The sequence below is a fragment of the Oculina patagonica genome, chromosome 2 (assembly GCF_052425735.1).
Source record: "Oculina patagonica isolate OP01 chromosome 2, crgOcupat, whole genome shotgun sequence".
NCBI classification, from domain to species: domain Eukaryota; kingdom Metazoa; phylum Cnidaria; class Anthozoa; order Scleractinia; family Oculinidae; genus Oculina; species Oculina patagonica.
Genome location: NC_135759.1, coordinates 7,648,528 through 7,673,599, shown reverse-complemented (window position 1 = coordinate 7,673,599; position 25,072 = coordinate 7,648,528). Strand labels below are relative to the sequence as shown.

General features: G+C 37.4%; 1 protein-coding gene across 6 annotated transcripts in view; it reads left to right on the top strand.

The window, feature by feature from the left end:
- The first annotated feature begins 206 nt into the window (after positions 1-206).
- The window catches only part of LOC144642807 (uncharacterized), a 104,874-nt gene continuing 80,008 nt past the window's right edge, over positions 207-25,072 (top strand). The window contains exons 1-16 of one of the 6 annotated variants that reach the window (XM_078501894.1): positions 207-269; positions 337-434; positions 1,548-1,670; positions 2,606-2,657; positions 3,534-3,572; positions 5,254-5,292; positions 5,893-5,933; positions 6,226-6,289; positions 7,132-7,262; positions 8,824-9,054; positions 9,633-9,668; positions 10,376-10,420; positions 13,312-13,365; positions 13,810-13,845; positions 14,554-14,628; positions 14,982-15,067. In XM_078501894.1, coding sequence (XP_078358020.1) covers positions 239-269; positions 337-434; positions 1,548-1,670; positions 2,606-2,657; positions 3,534-3,572; positions 5,254-5,292; positions 5,893-5,933; positions 6,226-6,289; positions 7,132-7,262; positions 8,824-9,054; positions 9,633-9,668; positions 10,376-10,420; positions 13,312-13,365; positions 13,810-13,845; positions 14,554-14,628; positions 14,982-15,023 — 1,137 coding nt within the window. In that variant the 5' untranslated portion in view covers positions 207-238 and the 3' untranslated portion in view covers positions 15,024-15,067. Of the gene's footprint in view, positions 270-336; positions 435-1,547; positions 1,671-2,605; positions 2,658-3,533; positions 3,573-5,253; positions 5,293-5,892; positions 5,934-6,225; positions 6,290-7,131; positions 7,263-8,823; positions 9,055-9,629; positions 9,669-10,375; positions 10,421-13,308; positions 13,366-13,809; positions 13,846-14,553; positions 14,629-14,981; positions 15,068-25,072 lie in introns of those variants that run through there. The other 5 variants (XM_078501890.1, XM_078501892.1, XM_078501888.1 and 2 more) reach the window with 5 other exon arrangements.

Here is a 25,072-nt window from a genome sequence, read left to right as displayed (position 1 = left end):
CGCGACGTGTTGCAGTCGATCATTTAAGGAAAACTTGAACTCATAATACTGGTCTCGCTCACAAATCGGACCATTCACAAAAGTTACCAGGGAAGAGAATTAAATGTCTTGGTGGTATTGTTAGCGCAAAAAAAAAAAAATGTTTGCACGCCTTACGGGCCTATATTGTCCAGCGGTTGTATCCAACGGGTGAATGCGTGGAATAATACCGAGCACGTGTAAATCGCTCTTTTGCAAAATGGCGTCGATGGAGAAGGAGTTTTTCTGGGGTAAGGCTTGTTGTTGACGCTTTTCAACCGTGTTTGTAGTTTTATTTTAACCTTTGATCCACTGTAGGGTGTGAGCTGAGCAAAGACAAAAAAGAATACAGCTGGGATTGCGAAGATAAAGAACTCAGCAAGGCGGATATAGAGCAGAAATTAGTTCTATCTCAGGTATGATTTGTTTTGCACGTGCACTTGCTTGTACGCGTTTAAAAGGCATTTTCTGCAGCCGCTAAAGTGACAGTTGCTTTTATACTCGATTTAAAAGCTTGTATCTAGAACTGCAATAATTGTTAGGCCAAACTTTCAATTCGTAAGAAGTGTAAAGCAAAGATATTTATTTGCGCGGACGTTGTTTACAAAATTATAATTTCCGATCTGTAAACACGTGGAACTTTTACTGCTTGGGTCGTTTATTGCAACGTTTCTTTCTTTGTTTCTTTTTTTCTAGCTTCTGAAATTTTGCAATCTTCAGCTATGTTTGTTTATGTCTCCAATTTATGATGTAGGAACCTTTTTGAGTTGTTACTGTGGGCCTCGATGGTGCAACTCGATGGTGCATGCTTGCAACTGACGTCACGGCGGCCATGCTGGGGGACAAGAACAAAGCGTTTCCCTCCGCTGGGAATTTAACTTTTTTATCATACAAATTCTGCGAAAATTTATTTTATTGTTTTGACTCCCAACATGGCCGCTTTGTCACGTGGTTGCAAGCCAGCAATAAACGGACACTGTCACAAGCTTCACTTCAAAAAATTATTCAAAGGCGTAAAGACGTATAGAAACCTATAAATAGTGGTCCATTTTGTTAAATAATTACCATGCCAGTGTACCGAAGCTAGATATTAGCAGGAACTTAAGATCTCAACTTGAAAAAGTCAGTCAGTCAGTCAGTCAGTCAGTCAGTCAGTCAGTCAGGGGGTATGCGCTTGCCTTAGAGTATGAATCCCCCCCCCTCACATTTTAAAACGTTCTGCCACCTCTGTACATGTATGTCAGTTGCATAACTCCTGTTTCAGTCAGTCAGTCAGTCAGGGGGGGTACGCTTGGCTTGGAGTATGATGCCCCTCCCCCCAACACGTTTCAAAACGCTCTTCCACCTCTGTACATGTATGTCAGTTGCAGAATGCATGTTTTAGTCCTTCAGTCAGGGGGTGCACACTTGGCTTGGAGTACGATATCTCGAACCTTTTTCAATTTCCCTTGAAGGTTCGAGTTATTGGGAGTCAACTCTACATGCAAACAGTAGGTCCTCATCAAGTTGTGCTTTCCTTGATTTTCCAGGCTTGTCTAGGGTCAAAAGCTAAAGCCAATGAAAAGAATCTGGTGCAGGCTACAACAATAGATAGTAGTGATAACTCAGTAACATTTACGATCCTGTCATTAACATCTGGAAAAACTGATCAGGTAAAGAAGATATCTTGTTTATTTGCTTCTATTGGCAGTGCTTAGATGAGATGACAAGGTTACGTCTGTAGTTGATAAAAAAGGTCACCCCATAGCTAACCCAAGGTGGCCTCCCACATAAGCCTTGTGGTTTCTTGGAGGTCTCCTCGCCCTATCTTTAAAGTTATTTTAATTTGTATTTGTAATTCTGAAGTGGCAAATAAATGATGATGATGATGATAGTAGACAAATTGGCAGAAACTGAACCTGGAATATAGAGGGAAAATTGGTTTTACTTGTACCGTAATTAATCGATTTAGCGCCCTCCTTCCAATAAGCACCCCCTTCCAAATAATTCCCTCCCCCATAAAATATGTTTTTGTCAATAAGTGCCCCTATTCCAATTAGCTTCCCTTATTTGTATAAGCACCCCATTCTAATAAGCGCCCCTATTCTAATAAGCACCCCTATTGTGGATAACTGCCCCTACTGAAGTCATTGACGTCGAATAGATAAACTCATGAGCATTTACCATACCGTACATGTATATATTTACTGCAAAAATGAACAATCCTTTTGCAAGTAACTAAACTTTCAACAATTTGTTACTGTTACAGTTTCTGTTATTGTTAGTTACTTTAATATTTATTTTAAGTTTTGTTTTGAACATTTGGTTGTTTCTCAAAAAATTAAGTAAGCGCCCTGTCCTGAATAAGCGCCCTGTCTCAAATAAGCGCCCTCCCTTGAGGTGCCAAAAGTAAATAAGTGCCCCGGGCACTTACTCGAATAATTACGGTATTTCAAATTGTCTCAATCTTTGATTTCACAATGTGAAAAAAATCCAAAATCCAGAAGTCAAACTGGGTTTGTGATTGTGCAGTCTGTACAACAAAGAGAGCAAAATAGTGATGTTACAGTGATGTTGATTGTTTAAAACTTTTCCATCTCTTTTGCAGTGTCGAATTAGTTTGGGATTTCCATCATCTGTCACCTTTAAGCTCATAGAAGGTGAGAATACTTCTAATAATTATGTGTAGTTTACTGTTAAAATTTTGTGGAGGCGCGGTGGTCTAATGGTTAGCGCGCTCGCCTCCGAGTCGAACGGCCCAAGTTCGAGGCCTGGCCGGGGCGCTGCGTTGTGTTCTTGTGCAAGACACTTACTCTCACAGTGCCTCTCTCCACCCAGGTGTATAAATGGGTACCGGCGAATTTACTGCTGGGGGGTAACCCTGCGATGGACTAGCATCCCATCTAGGGGGGGGTAGCAATACTCTCACTTGCTTAATGCTACGGAAACCGGGATAAGCTCCAGCCTGTATGGGCCACTAGGCTCGAAGCAGACTTTACCTTACTGTTAAAATTTAAATATCCTTTAGTGTGTGCATGAGGTATTTGATCATCGACTCCGTGAATTCCTTAGTCGAAATCCAGTAAGTTGACAAATTGTGTTTGTGGTAGCAAGAACAAGGGCAGCAAAACAAGCAACAATATAACATACAGTAAACTCTCTCTAACACGGACACCTTCGGGACCAGCCGCAGCTGTCTGTCTTGGAGAGATGTCTGCTCTGTAGAGAGTCGAGGTAACATGACACCAGTAATTCTGAGATGAAAAAAGCTAAACTTTTGCACAATGCAACAAACCTTTGCTAACTGCAACAAAACTAAAATAATAAAAGGACTGTATTTAGGTGTCCGTCTTATAGGGATTTTGGTTACAGTAAAATGACTGAAAAACGGCAGGGACCATCACCAAGTGTCCGTCTTATGGAGGTGTCCGTCTTATAGAGGTGTCCGTCAAAAGAGAGTTGACTGTACAGTAACAGTATACAGTTACCGTACATACAGTACTTTGCCGTATTGAAATACATTTTGTATTTTTAAGGTTCTGGTCCGGTTCATTTGACTGGTGCTGTGTACCAAGGTAAGGGTATTAAGCAGCAGGTTGAGCTTTATCGGGAGAGAAAAACTTAATTTAATGAAGCCTTTAAGATGTGTCGCATTGTTCTGTTGTAAAGCATGCAAGGAGTACAGCAAGAGCACGGATAAGAGAAAACCAAGCTGTATAGTGTCTGCCATTACTGTTACATGGGCATCTTGAGTGCTCTTGTCATATTTTTCAACATTTTTCAATAATGTGTTTTACAGCACAATAAAGTTTGAACCCAGTAATTTGTCTAGCTCATGAAAAGTCTATCCATACTGCAGCTCAGTGGTTAGTGCCCAACTGGTATACGGGGGGTCATACATGTACATGTACCTTATTACATGAAAATTTCGCGACACGTTAATTTCGCGATTTTGAGATGCGCATATTTCGCGACACTTTAATTTCGCGATATTGCGTAAATTTTGTATTTTGAATCACTTTATTTTCGCGTTTCTGGGTAAAACACGATTTTGATTTTCTTGGCAATATTATTAAACATGCCCTTGAATAAATAAAACGACTTCATTAAAGGAGCAATAACGTCAAAACTTACAAAACGCAAGTCCGCGAGTTATCTTTCTTCAGTCAATTGACGTCAACATCCATTTACATTGAAGATTCCTTCCCTCAGTGGTTCCAAACATATTCTTTCTTGATTATTGACGTACTGAGTCACTTAATTTTCGCGTCATGTTATGTTCGCGACACTTATTTTTTCGCGTCACTTTAATTTCGCGATTTTTTTTGGAATCGCGAAATTCGCGAAATTAACGTGTCGCGAAAATTTCATGTAATAAGGTACATTTTAGGTTAGAATTCTGTCAGGGACTAAGATTTCTTTGTCCTATGCACACAACAAACAAACATATATCTTTACCACAAAGGCTTACTTTCTCATGTTGCCAAGAATTTTATTTTAAATTTTTGTTTTGTGAAGAATGAACTGCTTTGAACACATTAAGAGCCAGGCAGCAGGCAAACTTCTGAACTGACTTCAGTTAGCCAAAGAGGGTATGCCTTACTGATACTTTTCCCATGTGCCCAAACCTGATGCCCAGCTGCTGCAAACCTTAATGAATCCCAGGGGGGTACTCCGGCTTGTAAATGACGGGGATGATCGAATGGAGGCAAAACTCAGGACCCAAAAAAATCCCTAAGTCTTCCGACATTACCCAAAAAAATCCCTGGACCAAAAATAACCCCCCCAAAAATCCCTTGTCAAATTACCCCTAAATTGCCAGGAGCGGCAATAACATAACACAAAAGAATGCTTGTTTTGTTTATTCATCATACCATAAAAGGGCCAAGGCACTTTAGTTCGTTTCCGGAGCCCAAAAATATCCCCTATCTAAATCAAGTCACCCCAAAAAAATCCCAGAATCGAAAATTTCAAACCCAAAAACATCCTTCGATCATCCCCGTCATTAACAAGCCGGAGTACCCCCCCTGGGAATGAATCCCCTGTAAATACAATTTACACAATCATGTGTAAAAGAAACAGCAGAACTTTACATTTACAATGTACACATTTATTGATGGTAACATCTAGCATTTTGTTGAGGAAATTTAGTTGTATTATAAAAATGTATGAACTAAAAGTTGAAATTACTTCTTCACCGTCATGTGGTTATGGACTTTTGTAGTGATATCACTAGCATTGTTATTTTATTTGCAGAACTTTATTTATTAGATGAAGAAAGGAGTGATGATGAAGGTATGCAGTTAATTATCTTTCCCCTAAGGAAATTAAAACACGTCAAATTTTTGCCAAACTGAACAGTTATCAAAACGTTTCTTCTTCTGTTGCACATGCAAATGCAATTTGATCATGAGACACTACATGTACATGTACAATCATGTAGTATTGATGTGGACAGTTTGTATTTTTGTGGTTTTGAGAACAGGTGACTTTTCTAGTGTATTACTATGTACATTCATGTACATGTATGAATACAAAAATGCAGTTGTGCAAACTACAGCTGGAATGATTAATGTTTTTTAAAAAAAAAAAGGAAAAAAAAAGACAAAAACCAAAGAGACAAAAAAACTTTCTATAAATCCCTTTTTGGTAAAATGCTCATTGATTCCTTACAGAGCTACTTGTTAACTGTTTGTTCTGGATATTTTCTTCCTGTTTTCTTTTAATGGCTGCAAAAGTCACATTTAAACCAAGAAATGAGGGATAGCATTATAGGAAATTCTTCTAAATGCCAAAGCAGTGAAATATTCATTTAATGTACTTGTTCTAAACATGCTAACTAGTGCCGAGTGCTAATTTAGTAATTGATATACCAGTGTATTATTTATGCCACAGATGATGAATTTGTGAAATCAGAGGCAAAGGTGGCTTCAAAGGTACATATTGGACATGTATGATAATTATTATAAGAACATAATTATACCATAGCAATCTCAGCACTAGTACTGTGCATTGTCATCAACATCATTGTTGTTATCGTCGTCTCTTTTTAGGGGAGAGGGGGTATCTTTTAAATTTCATGGTTAATCAGCATTTAGGCCCTAAGTACTGTACTTGTAGTCAATTTATTTGTCTTGAGTCTCTTTGCCTTAAAGACATAATGAGAAGGTAATTTTCTGCTATCACTTACACTGTACATGTACGATACATTTATTATTATTTTTCCAGAAAAGGCCTTTAGCATCAGAGACTCCCAAAGGACCACCAAAGAAGCTTGCTCGGGTTGAAGCTGGTAAGCAACTGGTTAAGAGCCCCTTGACTAGCAATGTTGTAAAGAGGGCTTACATGTAGATGGTGTTCTCTCTTGGGATTTAATTAGCAATTTTGAAGGTACACTGTATTTGACTTTAAATTGTTGAAACTCACGGCTAAATTTGCTCTTGGATATTGACTTCACTTTCAGTTGTTGCTGAAATTGGTGAAAAGAATTGCGCAGGAAATTTTCTTCTTTGTTTTACAATGCTTTCTTCATCCTTCAGTTTGTGGAAACAGAACACCATTTTGTTTTCAAGTCATGTGTTTTCACTTGCAGAAATTAATTTTCCAAAATGGAAAATGCCCAGTTTTTTCCCAAAAGAAGAGAGTTCATTTTCAGGCATTTTGTTTGGTTGGTTTACTGGTCACTTCAGTTATGCAGACTAATGTCTTTTACTTTTTGGCCAGTGGTGGTGAAAGGTTTAAAGAGTTTATTTGGGTTTACCTCAGTGTAAGGAGCTGTGATAATTTTTATGTTTCTTGGGTTTTGAGCTATCGTTTTTCTGCTCTTTATTGTTTTGCGGTTCTTTTTTGTGCTGTTCGTTCTTTGTTTTACATCACTGGTGAGATTTACATGTTAATTCTTACAACAAGGATGAGCTAATTGCAGGTGTGTTTGTGATGAATGGCCTTACATGTAGTCATGAAAGAGATAATTGGAGATACTAAATGTCTGTTGTGTAAAGTAAAGTGATATGAAAGAAAGAGATGCATGCATGCAGTCCTCAGTGTTGTACTTCCTGATTAAAGCAAGTTTGTACATGTCCCATGAATAATTGACAAGATGCTGTTATCAGTAACTCCATTATTTTTTGTCAGACGATGAAGAGGAAAGTGATGAAGAGGATGATGACGATGATGATGAAGACGAGTCAACTGAAGAATCCACAAAAATGGAAGTTGATATCAAACCAAAACAGAAAAAAACAGAGGAAACTCCAAAGACAGCTGTAAGAATTTGCAGACATTTACTGTTTGTCGTTTTCTGTACTAAAAGATTTGATAGGGAAGGAAATAAAAAGAAAAATTTCCCAACTAAATTCTTGATTTCAGCATGTTGTATGTCATGTACCTGTATGTGATCCACTGAAATGACAGAACAAAGGGTGTGCTCTTACATGAACTGGTATTGTTTCTAACAGTTTTAGTCCTTGTGCTGGTTTAGACACAAAATGTAACAGATCAAAATTAATAGTCCAGCTCCAAAAATCTCCTTGTATAAAGGGATGAACATGTAAATAATAGGCGGAAGGCGAAAAAAAAAAAATACCAGGCTCCAGTTGTTCAAAAGGTGGATAACACTATCCACCGGATAAATGACTACCTTATTATAGGAATATAACAAAGCATTTTAACAACGCGAACAAAATGTACGCGTAATAAAATTAACGCGAATTGTCGAAAATTTATGTTAACATGCATTTAATTAACGCGAACTCTTGTGTAGTGTGTGCTTACATGCAGTTAATTAACGCAAATTTGATGCGTAGTAATTTTTATAGCAACCTGCGCTATTTAAAAGACAAAAAAGCAACGTCCAACAACAGAACTTGAGGTTTCATTCGGATAAACCATACACGACAAAGATACTTAAACAGACCAAATAGTGACTAATATTAAATAAGTGGATCCAGGGATGAAATACATCCCATCCTGGCGCTTTTCACTGCCTCTGTTATTCCTGTAGCTTTGACGGAGAAGTAGATGTCATTTAAACATAATTTTCTTGGAAATTAAGGTGTCTTAAAATAACAATGCTGGAAAATAATGTGATTTTAATTAAAAATGACGTAAATTAAGGTGCATGAAATTAACGCGAATTTCTGAAATTCGCGTTAATTACCTGTATCGTTAATTTCCTATAATAAGGTATCCAATGAATAGTGCAGTATGTTTTGTTAAGACTTTTCCACTGGATAGTGATTTATCCGGTGGATAGCGTTATCCACACCATTAAACAATTGGGCCCTGGGGAATTGATTTTTCTGGCTAAAAGTCTGTGTCTGGTTAAATATTTCTTTTCATGTGACCCAAATTTTCTGCCTTTGATTGAGAAAATTTTACCTGCTACAGTACATCCCTGTGTACATATCATGCATATTTAATTATGCATATCCAGTTAATAACAGGGTAGGAGACTTGATTATAAGATGAGCATCCTATACAATATGTAGTAAACCTTACCTTAAAATTACCTATATTTAGACATGGTAAAGATTAAAGCTATAAACTTGTGGGGCCGTGTATTCCTGATCGAATTGGAATTTGGAAGTGTTGATTTTTGTGGAAGGATGAAAACCGGAGGACCCGGAGAAAAACCCTCAGAGCAAGGACGAGAACCAACAACAAACTTAACCCACATATGACACCGGACCAGAATCGAACCCGGGCCACCTTGGTGGGAGGCGAGCACTCTCACCACTGCGCCATCCCTGCTCCCCTAAAACTTTAAGTAAGGAAATGCTACATGTAAATCATGCTATGCTTTTTTCCTGTTGTACTTTTTTGCAGAGAAATAAGCCAGAAAGTAAAGACGCCAAAGTAAAGAAGAAGAATGAAGAGGAGGAGGAGAGTGATGATGATGAGGAGGAGGACAGTGAAGAAGAGAGTGATGATGAAGATGAGGAGGAGGATGACGAGTCTGATGAGGACGAAAGTGATGAAGATGATGATGATGACGAAGAGGACGAGGAAAGTGATGAAGAAGATGAAATTGCCACCAGCCTGACAGCAAAGAAAAAGGTCAGAGCTTGATGAATTCGTTTTCATGTTTTGAAGTTTCCTTTCTGGTTATTATCGTGTACAATTCCTTTTTTTCCTGTCAAATTAATGACAAAATGGACTATTTCCACCTCGCCTTATGCCTTAGTGTCAGGCAAGTCAACATAGCAACCTTCCAGGTATTCATATGAAAATGTGTTTCACCTCCAAGTTAAGACCATTTTAGTCGCCATGGCAACTGAAATTTTGGAGCTCGCAGCTAAATTGCAACCGAAGTCGCCAGCCTGGCTGGCAACTAAAATTGAGAAGCAGGATTGAAAGCATGAGCTTAGTTTAGTGACTAAACCTTTTCCCTGGCAACCAAACTTGAGCACTTAGTGGCCAAATGGTCACTAAGGAAATAAACTTGGAGGGTTGCATGAAATGTTTTGCTTAAATTGTGATTAATCAAATTGGACTCCCACTTCACAGTCTTTTGGATTTGGACTCCATTATTAACTTGCACTCTGTGTAAAAATTGTAAAAAGTGAATTATTTTATTGTGGCACTCATTTTTTTTTTATAAATATTTATTTACTATTTATTTACTATTACAGCAGGGAGGGAAAGGAGAACAGAAAAAGCCAATCACAAATGTAAGCAATTTTTTTGGTACATCTGTATTGTACAGTAAGTAAATTGATTTATTGCGGGACATGTCTCAGTGACATGATTGTACTTGGAAGATGCAGTGACAAGTTTGGGCACTGGTTAGTGTATTTGACTCATTTAAAATTGAGGAGACCACCAACCATTTTGATCCCTGGATGGGATCATTTCATAATGTTCTTGGAAAGGCCACTTAACTGTCACAATGTTCTCCACCCAGGGGTGTAAATGGGTGCCAGAAAACTGTAAGAACAAACTGACAACAGGGTGCTACTTGGGAGGGACTACATGTACATGGAAGAGTAGCACTCATGCTTTGAATACTGGAGTTAAATAGTGGCTCGTTTAATAAGATGTTTTGAAGAGATTTTGTATCATCTTTTGTGACAGGGGTGTACATGTATGACCATTTTCTTGTGTTACTGGGTCACCTCAGTGGATTTCATCCTGACGATCTGAGGCACACTGCTGCAAAAGTGCATATGTGTACTCAATCAGTCCAACAAAACTTTAAATTTTACTTTAAAAAAAAAACTCTGTTAAAAACACAAACATATTTTGTGATACGTTTGAGTGCCAAATTTCATATAATAAGTAGCAGATCTCTGGTCAAATGACAAAAGTACATTGTAGACCAGTCAGATGATCCTGTACACTCATGATGTGTCTACATTTTTGTTTTCTTTCTACACAGGGAGTAGCCAAAGTAGATAAACCAAGCAAGACTCCAACTCAACAGGTTTGTCACCAGCATACATGTATTCTGTGCTAGCAGAGGCCTCTTTTTCTTTGTGTTCACTGAGAGATGGAATGGGGAAAAAAGACCTCTGTGCCTCACGCATTTCTTTGCATTAATAATTTATTTTGCTGTAATTTATTGAGCCCACAAGAACATCACATGACAGTTTGGTCTCTCCATCAGCTCAGCGAATACAAAAGAAACGAGGCCCCTGCTGGCAGGGAAACCAGTATAGGGCAGGCTACATGTATGTTGACTCTACATTGGAAGGTTTCACATTGTGTGATCTTAATCTGTCAGTTTGTGTTGGTATAACACACCCTGTAAGCCCTTATCAAAGACAACAGAACAATACCCTACTGTCTCCCTGTTATTATGCTTATCTCGGTTTTACAGCAAAATTTATTTTGGCTGGAACAAAAACTCAGTTTGTTACTTTCTTTTAGTAGAAACTCAACTGTGGTCTATTGAAAATCCGTGAATCTGATTGGTTCTCCCACTGTTTTCTATTCGCTGATAGAAAATGATCGCGCACTGGTTGCTCATTTAAAGATTATTTTTTCTTCATTTTTGTGCCTAGGGCCTAGGCCGCCTAGCCCCTAGGCAATATGTGATCGAACCACTTTGTGATGGAAGATATTCTTGTTAACAATAGAATTGTCAATCGATCCAATCAGAACAGAGCATTTCGTCATTGCGTCAGCGATACGTCGACCCGTTCTCGTTCGATCTGGTAAAACTTGTAGAGGTGTATTGCTGTATTCTTCGAAAGGTGCTGTATTTTCGTTGAAGATAATTTCAGTTCGGGAAAAAGAAAGACGAAGGTTCGTGGAAGATCACCGCGAAATTCCTCTCAACTACTCATGAAGATTGGGGATAAGATGGTTACGTACACTGCTTTCAACGATGCTATTCAGAGCTTCTTAACCAATATCAAGTGTGACACCGCCGTAATCGTGGACTTTGTGCGGATTCTGAACACTTTACAAAGCAAAATGGTAATGTACAGTGTTGCTTCGAATTTTGATGGAATTTTTGGAAGAATCGGTTATTAAAAGCCGCCGCGAGCAGCCAAAATTCAAAACATTTGCTTGTGTAGCGGAATCTCACGTCTTTCAAGTTTTCGCTATTTTGTCGGTTTTAAATACATTCCTTATCTTGATATGAATGAAAATAAATCTGAAACAGAATTTCTTTCAAGTTTCTTTGATTTTTCTATATCTCTTAAACTTAAAAGTTCGAAATTTTAGGCAACATATATAAACTTATTAATAAGATTTAAGACAAAAGTTATAGCCGATAAGCATCTTTACGGCGAGCCCTACGTCTTGTGTTATTTACTTTCAGGTAAGCCGCTTTTTGTTTTGAATTGAGAATTATTACAGTACTTCAAAAAGGAAATTGATTTTTTTTTTATTGAAGGTTAAATGGAAGCAATTGAAAGTATCGTGAGTCGAGTTCAAGGGACGATTTTAAGCCAATTTTACGCTGCTTCACGCTGCTCAAACACACTGCTGTGTTTCGTAAATAATTTCATCTCGAATTACCTGAGTTACTGACTTTCTCCATCAAGGCCACAAAAGTCAGAAATTAACACTATTCGCGGTCAGAATGTCATTTTTAATAGGGTACATAAATAGATTGCATTCGCCATGTTGAATTTAATAAAATCGCGAAGTTTCGGGAGAACTGATTCAAATTCGATAAAATACAGCAATTCATTTTGAGATATTTGTAGGTGAAGAAATTTTGTTAACTGAGGGTGGGTGCGCTAAAAGTTTTGAGTTTTTTGTACCACGGTCTTCTGATCGTTTCTGTCACTGCTTTAAAATATCTTTATACCACTACCAGCATCCTCACGCAGTCTTCGACTGCCTGTTATTGTTACATGTACCATAGTTTTTATGTGTCTTGATTCACTGTTGTTTCGGCAGCATTAATTTACTTTGTTTGGTTACTGTTATTTTTGTTGTGTTCTTTAAGAAACATTCCTGTTATGATCATAATTTCTCAGTATCATACTCGTATTTTATTATTTTTATTGCCTAATTCTCAGTTTTTGCCATCAAAGACGTACATTATTTCAGCAGCATGTACTTATTTCATGCTGTTCCTGTCATTCTGTTCTGTTCTCGACTACATTTACATATACCATTGCTGTTATATGATCATTTATTTCATAAATAATCATTTGTTACCATTATACTAGGTTTATCATTCTTATTGCCTAATTAAGATATGGCACAACGTTGGGAAACAGTCTACTTTATTGAAATATTTGTTATTACAAATTACATATAATCATTACACTCAGTTCCACACTCCAGATACTTTAAGCTGACTGAGCAATTTTGTAGGATTGTTTAGGTAACAACCAAGGGCAATCATTAACCAATCATTTGTTATGCTTCTTAACCAAGCAATCCTGTACACGAACAAATATCCGCGCATATTTTAAAGCAAATTAGAGGTACGAGGGAGACTTCCAATTTCTACAATCACAAGTGGCTTTCAGCCCTAGGCACACGTACGCATTGCGGACCTATTTTTGGCTTATATGAACGTAAAATTGTAGGTTTTTGGACTGCAGTCCTTTAAGAGTTTCTACTAAAACAATTAGACTACTCGCCCTCGTTTTTTATGAGCGATAGTCAACGAGGCGCACATAGAAAACCCGGGCTCGTAGTCTAATTGTTAAATAGAACTACTTTAATTACATTGTAATATGGTTATAGAATGTATTTTTTGGCCTATTGGTAACCAGATGAAAAGGGTTTCACTGTTCATGTAATGTCTCCTAAAAAACTGAGTCCTGTACAATCTTTTGCTTCTGTTCATTTTGAGTCCACATGATTTTCACAATCATTTTATTTATCTTGTTACTTCAGCAGCCAAGTACGCCTAAAACTGGTGTGAAAAAGACAGGAGGCAAAACTCCTGAACCAGTAAGACACTATTTTACGTGCTACTAATATAAGAACATTCTTGAGCTGACTAGCCTTGTTGAGACCCTGCCAGGGCCAGTCCATGAGTAGCTTGTTTGAATTTCAAAAATAATGCTTGGTGTCGCTGTTTCATTGGCCTTTCTAGGCCTTTTTCACTTATCGGAATTTGGTCAAGTGCTGTCGCTACTTTTTGGGCCATGTTGCTTGACACAATTTACCCTGACAGAACCTCCTTGTTGGTTCAATTTTCATTTGTTTCAAATCATAATAAATAATACGTGAAAAACAAAAAGAAAAATAACACTGGTTGATTCAGTACGATTTGTACTCGCTCCGATTTTATGAGTAAATCTCAGTACCTACACTGTATGAAATAAAATCATGCAAGTGTTAAAATTTTGTACATAACTTGTTTTACAGCTGAATAAACTTTATTCTTTTCAGCTGGACATGGACAAAATTAAAGAAAAGTTACTAAAGGTGAGTACGCATAATCTCAAGGGGTGTAAGTTTAAGTGGCTAGGGGATGCAAGTTTAGCTACACTGAAAATCCGTAACACAGAGACTACCTGAACAATAAGAATGAAATTTAGGTCTTGTATAGAAATCCTGAGGATAATCTGGTCTCCAATGTTCTTCAAACACCTGACTTTTGGGATCCTGGAGAAAACGCTCTACCATTGTGCTGTGAAGCCACTGTGTCAACTGGTCAATAGCGAGTTCATTTATGCCTATATCCATTAACCGATGTTCAGAATGAAGATAAGACGTAGCCAACAAACCATGTGGCACCTAGTTGGCTCTAATTATCTAAATGTAAAATCGAACAAACATGCCTCTGAGTGTCAAAGGTCTATAAGTGCAGTCGTGTCTGCTGTTATGACGCACTTTGGGCCTGAAGAAGTGCCCGGTCAGGCGAGATAAAACAACGTCAAGGTTTATGTGGCTGTGACCATGACTTAGAAAAGGCGGTTTGTGCTAGACTGTTTGCAGTTTGGGTAGGCGGTTTAGGTTGGCATGCACTTGTGCTGGGACACGTCCCTGCGACTTGTCCTGGCAGCAAGTTTTGGGGACAAGTCCCTTTGTGACAGTGCGAGTCACCCTGGATTTCCCCCACATTCTTAAACTGGTTTAAGTTGAATTTCCTTAGCCTGTTCTGAATTCCTGTTTTTCTACCTTCGTCTCTAGACGCCTAATCTTCCAAAGAAAGTGGAGAAGTTTAAAAACTATATGAAACATGGGTACAAGGTTACCGATGACGCTGTAAGTTGTTCATATTGCTCTTTTAACCGTTATTCATTGTTTTGTCTAGTCAGAAATTGAATATAATAGGTAAGAAATGACGGTGTATGTATATATGTTATGCTTAGTAGAAACACAGTGAGTTAGCTTATCGTAAATTTAATCTTAACTCTTCTGACCTGCTACTTTCTGCAATGGTAGGACGCTCTATCACAGAGTCTTGGCCTTTGCTTCTTAGGAAAAACAAGTGCAGTAACCTGGCTTGTTAAAACGAAAGAGGTGTTATGTTGTTAGGCCAGGCAGCTCTGCATGATTCCGGTTTGTCACCTGGCATGTTATCTTTCTCAAGGTTGGTTTGTTTTCCTTTGTTGCAGGAGTTAACGAAACTCTGGGACTGGCTTAAGGCAAACAAGTAACATTGACGCCTTCGCAATAGATTAAAGACCGTTTTATTAAAGAATTTGGTTTCTCTTTTTTTGTTATTAAGTTTGTAGTTTGAGGATTGCTAATGTTTTTTTTCTTCATGGAGAAGACATTTCCTGCAATGTTGTCCCTAATAACATGCGTTTTAAGGCGGTCCAAAGGCTGCATTCTGTGGAGTGAGTGCGTCACAACCAAGCAGAATTTTACGCGTCGCACATAAACTCCTTTCAGAAAGTGGATATTTTAGACTGTAGACTGAGTGTGCACTTCCCCCCCCCCCCCACCTCCCCAATCCTTATCCCTATGCTGCCTTTTTTTTTGAAGATGGTCCTTTTGCAAAATACTTGTCATTGTAGAGGCCGGGTATTACAAAAAATGTTGAAATATTGTATTCCTTTGCTGTTAAAGATTGTTCTCTTCTTTTTATTGTTCTCTTTCTTTTATCACAATATCAACAATAACGGTACATAATTCCATATAAAACCAACTCGACCAGAAGAATATAATGATAATTTATGCAGTAGGACACATTGAGATTTTTTTAACCGTTTCCAAGTACCGCAAATCAGCTACCTGTTAAAATTTTGCACCAGAATTATTCTCTCTCAGTACGTTCTGTTGATAGCACACTGTTGTTTGTTATTAGACATTAGTTGATGACGAGTGAATAAATTCTTTAATAGTGACATCAGATGAGCGGGCGTTATTGTCAAAACGTTGTAAAACTAGTTACAAAACAAACTTATGAAACGGTAAAATAACCTAAAGAAAACTTAAGTGAAATTTCCACTTTAAAAAACACAGATGTTTTATGAAATATTTATATTACTTGATATAAAGAGTCGCAATGGTAAAAGTTACTTTAGAGACAATGGTAACAATGATCAACACTTTTCAAATTGAGTTGTGTTTGCATGCAAAGCCTTTACTTCTGGTGAAAATGGTTAACACGCATAGTTAACAAAGGGAAATAGTTATTATGCCCGGCAAAGTTCTTTGTTTTAGGTATTTGTTCGCTATTTTGGGGGCTGGCTGTGCACATAACCTGAAAAAATACAAAAAGTGATAACGTGTGTTCATGCAACTAACCAATAAACATAGGCACGCTATGCGTGCAGAAGTTTTCGATGATACGGAAACATTGGCATGTCCCCTTGGTGTCCGTATTATCGGGGTTCCACTGTACTCTGTTTGTTACATGAAGTGAAATTAACTCTGTAATTCACCTGCATATATATCCTTCTCTTCAATCACTTGCCCGTTTTGGTGAAACGTATTTACTCTATGGTTACGAGCGTTTTTTTATTGATTGAATAATAGCCTCCACTGTAAATAGTTCATATCAAATCCAAAACAAGACCGTATCGTTTCTGAGGAAACGAAACAAAAATTCGCTTGCAAACAAATTATATAATTTTGGCGTGCGTTTTGTTACGTCAGAACTGTTTTATCCAATACGTAAATTGTTATCACTTATTTAAAAACAAGAACTCCTTCAAAGTGGCACGGACTGGCACGTTCTTAATCTGTTTATAGCGCTTATTTTGTTGCTAGCTTTTTAACAACCATAACGTGATAATTTTGTTACAGGATACTTATGCCTTTTTGTCGAACAATGTAACATGATACTATTATTTTTCTTGCTTTTGTAACATGATACTTTTGTTTTTCTTCAAAACGAACGTAGCACGATACTTAACGTCTCCATTTTACAAGCTCAATAGTCATTAAACGAAAAGTAATAAATGAATCAAATCAACTCAGAGACTCAAAGGGGACAGTGCAGAATGCAATGGAGTCGACATTTGAAAGTATGATGTTTTATGTTTGTGTTTATATTTTGCTTTATTTTACTTTCAATTAGACGTTGAAACACCACTTGTATTCCTTCCTGGGCGCTCCTAATGCTTTTCTTTGCAACCGTAACACGACACGTTTGTTCGTTTGCAACAAGATACTTTTGTTTTCCTTGAAAATGCCGTAACGTGATTCTTTTTTTTTTTTTTTTTTTTTTATCTTACGGCAACATCGAGGACATTTGTCTTCCTTTCAACTATTACGAAAATTATTACGAAAGTGCTGCGGTTTTCACTTGGCGCCACGGAGTCTGCAGGATTCCTACCGCAAACACGCAAGCGATGTCCATGAGAGTTCTAGACAATAATGTATACTAATCTGTGCATGCGTTTGGCGCAAAACCAGTCAGTCCGACGCGAATAACAATTTAGTGCTGGGTCTTTTGCTGATGGCGTGTGGATTGTAAGCTGGGGAGCGTTACTGACAATAAAATACATTTGAAATCCAGAGTTGATTCAAAACTCACCAATTCTGCGCCCTACTAATCTAAAATCCTCGAACAAAATCGTTCGCTGCCTCATTATTTCATTAGATCACTTCCCCTTTATAAACTGCAATTTCATTGGTTCTGGTAGTACCTCAAACCTACTCCGGACACTACACCGTCCCATGCAACGACTAAGGATCGAGCTATTTTTGAAAAAAAAAAAAAAAAAACATTGCGACTACGTAAGTCGTGCATAGTTATGTGCGCAAAACAAAAGACGTGGACGATCATGACCTCTTTGTTACTTGATCGGGCCTTGTGAACGTTTTCTCAATAACGTTTTAAGACAGCTTTGATTTAGCACCTCAAAACTTCATCCGAAATTTTCTCGAGAACGCTCAAATAAATTCTCGTGTAAAATGGGTGGTGACGTCATTTTGTTGATATGGTTACTCCGATTTCGATGAAAATGTTCTCATTTGAAACTTTCATCTTTCTTTAGTACAGCTGTATTGATCGATTTTAAGTCAGATTGTTTACGGTGACATACAAGTTGCTCAAAGTTGAAAGGTATCGTCACTCAAAAATCCGATTGAGACACCTTGAGGTCACGCGGGACCCTTGCTCATTAATAAATTCATTAGCCAAATTTCTTAAAGGGGCGGTATCTTGTAAAGATTTAATTCGCTGAATTTTTAACTTTGATTCCGCTAAAACTTTTAAAGGATATTAGAGGATGATGGAATTACATCATGATTGCCTTTTACTGAGAGATAACCGTCTACAGTGATGTTACAAGGTCTTAAAAGTTGAACAGCAGATAATGCAATTTTGTGTCTAAGTCTTCTGCTAGAAAACCTAGTGATAAATCATAACCTCTTTTGTGTTATAACAGAAAAAAATTCTAATAGAGTTAAAACTTGAAATCTAAACTTTGAACATGTCATAACACCTAAAAATACAAGAAGTTTATGTGCCTCGCAAATCATTTCCTGAAATTCCATATTGGAGGAAAAAATCTTGGACACAAAATTACAGGTTTTGAGGCTTCCGAAGACCTTTCGAGTCAATGATTACAACAACGTGTGACATATTCAAAGCTGTGAATCTAATTATGATAATTCGCTATGTTCCAGCGCAGGGGAGACAAAATTAAGAGCAATAACGTGCAATTACTTATACAGTGGAACCCCGCTTTACGGACACCCGCTTAATACGGACACCCGTTAATACGGACAACGGACACTTTTCCGTGCCTCGAGTAACAAACTGCCATACATTTTCAACCCCGCTTAACGGACACTGATTATCTGTACTGATTATCTCATCGAGAGCAGGCCGAAAGGGCAAGTGATAGAGTTCCCATCGGTTGCAAATTGCTTTCTTTCTTTTTATTTTTCGTTTTTGTTTTTTGAAGGTTAGGCAAAATAATAATATCATTAGAACAATTAAGTTTTGGTTTATTTCAAGAAAACTGACATTAATACAATATTTTGGCTGGTAGTTAAGCATGCATGTATCGTATTTATTCGGCTATAAGCCGAGACCCTAGACTTTTAGTTTTTCGAACCAGTTAGACTCTGACAAAAAATAAACCCAAATCACTCGGACGAGACCCGATTTTTCCTTCAAACTATAAAACAATCCACATGCAGCGAATCAAAATATTCGTTAAATCACAACTATGTAATTGAAAAACAACAAATCACTGATAAAGAATGAATTTATTAATAGAACCGTACACAAGCGTAACAAAACATTCACCTGAGTTCAGAATCCCATCTCAAACAATCACGCATTCTTCCGAAAAGCAGTTATCGATCGTCATGTCAAAAGCTACTGGTTTTCAAACAACTAAACCTTCAAATTGAAAGTTGTTGCCGAGGTAGAGACAGTTCAGAACAACTGCAAAATCGCCAGAGAATACGGGATGATTCCTGATGATTCAGTGAATCTTCAGTTCGTCGCAATTCGCCAAGATGCTAGGGAAAAGATCAAGCAGATCAACCGGGTGAACTTTAAATGTCATCAAAACGAAACATGTGCTGTTACCAGTATTTGTCGAGTATCCTCAATCCAATCAAACTCTTCTGAAGTGATTTCTTTTAGCAGAGAAGTCGTGGTATTTTAAGTTCTCGCTTTTGAACAAAAATATTACATGTAGCCGATTTCTGTCAGATCGTGTTACAATGTTTACCAAGCGCGTGGGAAAGAACGCTTCTGATTGGCCAGTTTCTGGTGTCGCGACAACAAGTCAAATAGATCGATTCCTTTTTTACCCTTCTTCTCTTGAAAAGTCACGTTAGCAGTGATTCTGCTAGACAACGAGCATTCCCTTTTTTTTCGCAGAGTCCGTCGAGCTTGAAGCGAAATTATTTTTCGAACTCTGCGAAAAAATAGGAACTGCTCCTAGTCTATGATTCTGCAAATTAACTTAACTTAAAGAAAGGAACAGAAGGAAAGAAACAGAAACAGTCTCAGGCAGAAATAATTATTGTAGAAGAGATTGCGAGGAAAAAAAATGGGTCTCGGCTTATTTCCGAGTGTTTCCTTTTTTTGTCGGAGTCTAACTGTTTCTAAAAACCAAACGTTTAGAGTCTCGGCTTAAAACTGAATAAATACGGTATTTCAAGAAAACTGGAATAATACAATATTTCGGCTGGTAATTAGGCATGTTAATATTATTTAACTTAACTAGAAATGTAGGTTATCAGAGGACAGGTCTAATTCTCTAGAGGTCGTAAAACACTTGCACGTATTGCGTGCCTATGTTTACAGGAATCGAGGGAAGGAGTGAAGGAGTGAATTCACTTCGCCCACTACAACTCTTTTCCGAGTTAAAAATGAAAACCAGCAACAGAAAACTGAATGACCTAATTTTTTAAAAAGTCCAAGTAAGACCTAACTAGTGCTTTGATTGTGCTAAATTTGAAGTCAAAAAACATCATTTAGCAACTTCTATGAAGAAAACAATTGCTGGTTTTCACTGTCACGCAATCAAAAAATAAATTCGAAACCATTCAACTACAGAAGCTATGAATTTCAAATATTATAGATGATAAATAGATAAACAATTTCTCCAAGTTTCGGGTCTGTGCGGTGTACCGTTCGCGAGTTATTTTCCGAACCTTTCCACGCAAATTTATAAAGCTTAGTATGGAGCCACCATAACTGTGTCCTGCCGAGGGACACAGTAATGGCCGCCGTGATGTCAGAGAAACCATCTGGAACTCAATTCTGTTTACAACAGCGGCCATCCTTGGCTTAAGAGCTAGTACACTTTCACATAAACACCACTTATTATATCTGAAATGTTCAATCTGCACAAAATGGAAAGGAAAGGCCTTTTTTCAAACAAAACAGCTTTGTCACGGCACTCAGCTTGATGTCACAAACGACGGAGAACTCAAATATTCAAAATGTTCTGTTTAAAAACGAATGACACTATCGATCTAGAAATTTGCAAAAATATATATTTTTAGTTTATCTTTCGTTTATGAAAAAATAGCAGGCCTAGTGAATTTTGATTTCAGAATTTTATGACGTAACATGAAAACCAAGAATAGCTTTGGTGCGAATGGGTTATAAGTAAAACCGAAACAAATGTGGAATCAATGTTATTCATGTTAAGCAAAACGCAAAGCCCATTCAGTAAGACATGATGCGTCTTTTTATATTTGACCTGTATAGTTTTGTTCAAGTCAGTATTATTCGGATTTTTTCACGTCAACGAAAAGAACGCGTGCTTGGAAGGACTGGAAGAACGTTTAAAGCATGGAAAGCAGATATTTTAATTTGAGGGCAAGTAAGAAGGAAAACAACGTGGGAGATGCTTAAATTTGGCTTTAGTTTAATAGCAGGTATTTTTATACTAGTAATTTTAAACTACCACTAGTAGTTGTTTAAAATTACTGTTCTTAACGTTTTGAGCGGTCAGAAACGACACATGACCGAGCTTACATCTGTTTGACCACCAACTGTTCGAAAATTATTTTGAGCCTTGAACTCTTTGTCATCTCAATTTGCGCGGCACTATGCTTTCGATGACAACTGAACTAGTTCAGATGTTTAGCTTGTTTTTCCCAAAATAGATACAATACATGCAAGGTTAAAATAAAATAACTGAAATATCATAATAAAAATTTGGTTTGTATCTGATCTTAAAATCGGTTGGTAAAAACTTATAAAACTGAATTTTCGGTAACTCTCCGTTACCTTCATCAGAGTTAAAATTGGTTCAGTTTTTTGGCATAATAAGTTTTTTAAACACCGCCGGTTTCAAGGGATGTTCCCAATGTTAAATAAACTTGTGGTAATTACACATGCTCATTCACACAGTTAATGTCCTGGATAGAATGTAGCCCTTCTAGGAATAGGCGTTGTTTCCTATTGTTGACATATCTTTCTAAAATTTCTAGATAATCCGGATAAATGTCGTGGTCTGTTGTTTCCGCGTGAAATCTTATTGCGCTTTCGTTATTATATCTTGTGCCAGGCTTGTGCTCTGCGCCGCGCGAAATCCACGATCTTTTGCTCTCACACATAGGCAAAATCACATTTTTTGCATTTGACTTTGTACACAATTCCCTTGATCTGATTTGTGGCGGGGCGGTCTTTTGGTTTCTTAAAGATACTGCCCAATGTTTTAACAGGCTTGAAAGTGGTTCTTATGTTTTCCCTGCTAAGCACACGTCGAACTCTCTCGGAAACACCCTTTATGTAAGGGATTGAAGCGTAATCCCTTGGACTCTCTTGACAAAAAAACGAAAGCTCAATAAGATTTCACGCGGAAACAACAGACCATGACATTCATCCGGATTATCAGTAGAAATTTTAGAAAGATATGTCAACAATAGGAAACAACGCCTATTCTTAGAAGCGCTACATTCTATCCAGGACATTAACTGTGTGAATGAGCATGTGCAATTACCATAAGTTTATTTAACATTGGGAACATCCCTAGAGACTGGCGGTGTATAAAGAACTTAGTATACAAAAAACTGAACCAATTTTAACTCTGATAAAGGTAACAGAGAGTTACCGAAAATTCAGTTTTATACGTTTTTACAAACCGATTTTAAGATCAGATACAAACCACATTTTTATTATGTTAAACACTGATCGCCCTAATAACAACCGAAATATCATTTAAACAGCCAAAAGAAGCTAACTACTCAAATAAAACAAAAAAGGCGTATAATGAAATATCAAAATTCAATATACCCACAACATGAGATCTAAAATGAGATTTTAAAAGGTTTTGTCTGAAAATAATGAGCAACAGCTGTTGAATAGAGTCTAACTTGCTGTATATAAATTCATTGTTGATTTTCCTGGTAAACGCCTTGTACTGACTGTCAACAGAGAGCAACATCAATCTTCTTTCAGGTATTTAAAAACCTTTGCTTGTATTCTTTTCCTATTCTATCTAAGGCCCCGTCCACACTGACCCGGGTAAATTTGAAAACGCATCTTTTTTCTCCGGTTAGGCCAACCGTCCACACTAAAACGGTGTTTTCGGTCACCGAAAACGGAGCTTTTCAAAAACGCTCACCAATGAGCGTTTGGATTTGGAGCGTGAAATAGTGTATTTTTATATTTTATTGTAACTTATTTAAGAGGGCCACTGGTTTGTTAGTATTTTATGTTATTTTAGTGCAACCTTTGTTAAATAAAGACTTTACTTTTACTTTTACTTACTTGTGAAGCGTATAGTTTTCAAGTTTATCCGGGTTAATGTGGACGGAAAACATTTTACGCGGCGTTTTCAAATTTCTACGTTTTCAAATTTTACTCGGGTCAGTGTGGACGGGGCCTAACACTGATAAAATTAAAGTCAAATTTCGGTTTAAATCATTACAAAAGGAACGCTGAACCATACGAGAAACCTCGGTATTTTCAAGTGCAATAACTGAATCCTCAAAACGTAAATATTTTACCAGTTTTCCATTATTCTAAAATTCTTTTTTTTTAGTTAAATTTATTTCCTTGACTGCTGAATATCTCTTTTCTTTCCAAAGATATTCAATTTTTTTAAAAAAACTTAAACGGCCGACTATAACGCCAGCCAACTCTCCGTCAGCGACCCATTTGGCGAATAGCTTATACTTGTCCAAAGATACCCCTTAGTAAGACATTTGTAAAAATCATATTTAAAAGTTCCAGCACCTTTTTTCAGATATTTACGAATATTGGAAAACGCAGTCAAAGTGCAATTTTCCTTTCAAACAAAGGCCTGAAATAGGCTGCGAGGATGAAGTTCCGGAAGGTCTCGAAAAAACTTCAATTAACATCAAACTTCACACAAAACCAGAACAAACATTGCTTTACATTCTTTAACTGTCATAAGTTCGAAATACGTTGATAATGTGGTCTTGCAATCTATTTTATAAACCGCTCTGACAAGCCCTTAAAGTGGCGGCGAAATAAAAGCCATATTCAACAGCTTAAAAATACACCTGGTACCTCATTTATCAAAAATTTGAATTTACAGCATCAAATTATAATCATTAAACATTCGCTGTACCAAGTTTTAAGGAAATCGAAACGTTTCCTGCTGAGAAAATAAAAGGTTTGTGGCTCAAATGACACAATACGGAGGTTTACACTTTCAATGTGCTGATGAATCCTTAAATTAATTTATACACCATCCATTTATATTTTAGACCGCAAAAATATCCACTTGTATATAAAAACACGTTTACAGGTTTTAGAAGGTGGTTCAAGCCATTTTTAGCCGTAAACTGATAAATCTAGTGTCGTCACCTTGTAGCCGCTTTGGGTCATTAAATTTGTGAACAAACGCTGCACGTTGACATATTTTCAAGGAAGAAGCTAAGCGAAATACTGAGTATTTGGCAAATTTTTCTTTACTTCGTCTGGTTCTACAGTGCGGCTACTATTACCGTGACCGGGGTCACTCAGAAAAAAGTTAACCGATCACAAATCAGAACGGAAAAAATAATTTCAATGTTTTTTTACTTCAGCCAATGAAATTTCGAGTACAAAACAATGAAATTTCAATTTACTCCTTCGCCAAGAAAACAGATCAGTACAAATTTTGGCTGTATGGCGCTGCGTTTTTAAATAACTCTGATTGTACCCCTTTTGAACTTGAGTAGTTGTGACAGCACGAATTGAAAAGTTAATATCATATCAGCGATGCTTGTGAAAGAGAAGTTCGATGTGCCTCTTAAATCAACTTCTAAAATTCTATATTGGCGGAGAATATTTGAACACAAAATTGCAGGTTTGAAGGATTCCGAAGACTCTCCGAGTCAATGTTTACAATAGCGTGCGATATATTCAAAGATGTTAATTTAATTATGATATACAGTAAATGGTTTGAACCGAGGAGTATCAGTAGTTTGTATAGTGTGACCGTCCGGGTGAGAGTAGTTCTGAACAGAACTGTTGTTGGTGACTGACGTTTCGACAACCTAAGCGGAAGTCATCTTCAGAGTCAAGTGAAAAGTTGTTGTCAGTCGATGATGTTATAAGTCTGTTCCGTTGAAGTTGATTGGTCAGTGTAGCCGTGATGTTATTGGCTGTAAGACTCGTGTAAAATCTCTGTCAGATCGTGTTCCAATGTTTACCAAACGCGTGGGAACGAACGCTTCTGATTGGCCAGTTTCTGGTGTCGCGACAACAAGTCAAATAGATCGATTCCTTTTTGACCCTTCTTCTCTTGAAAAGTCACGTAACAGTGATTCTGCTAGACAACGAACAGTCCCTATTTTCTCGCAGAGTCCGTCGAGC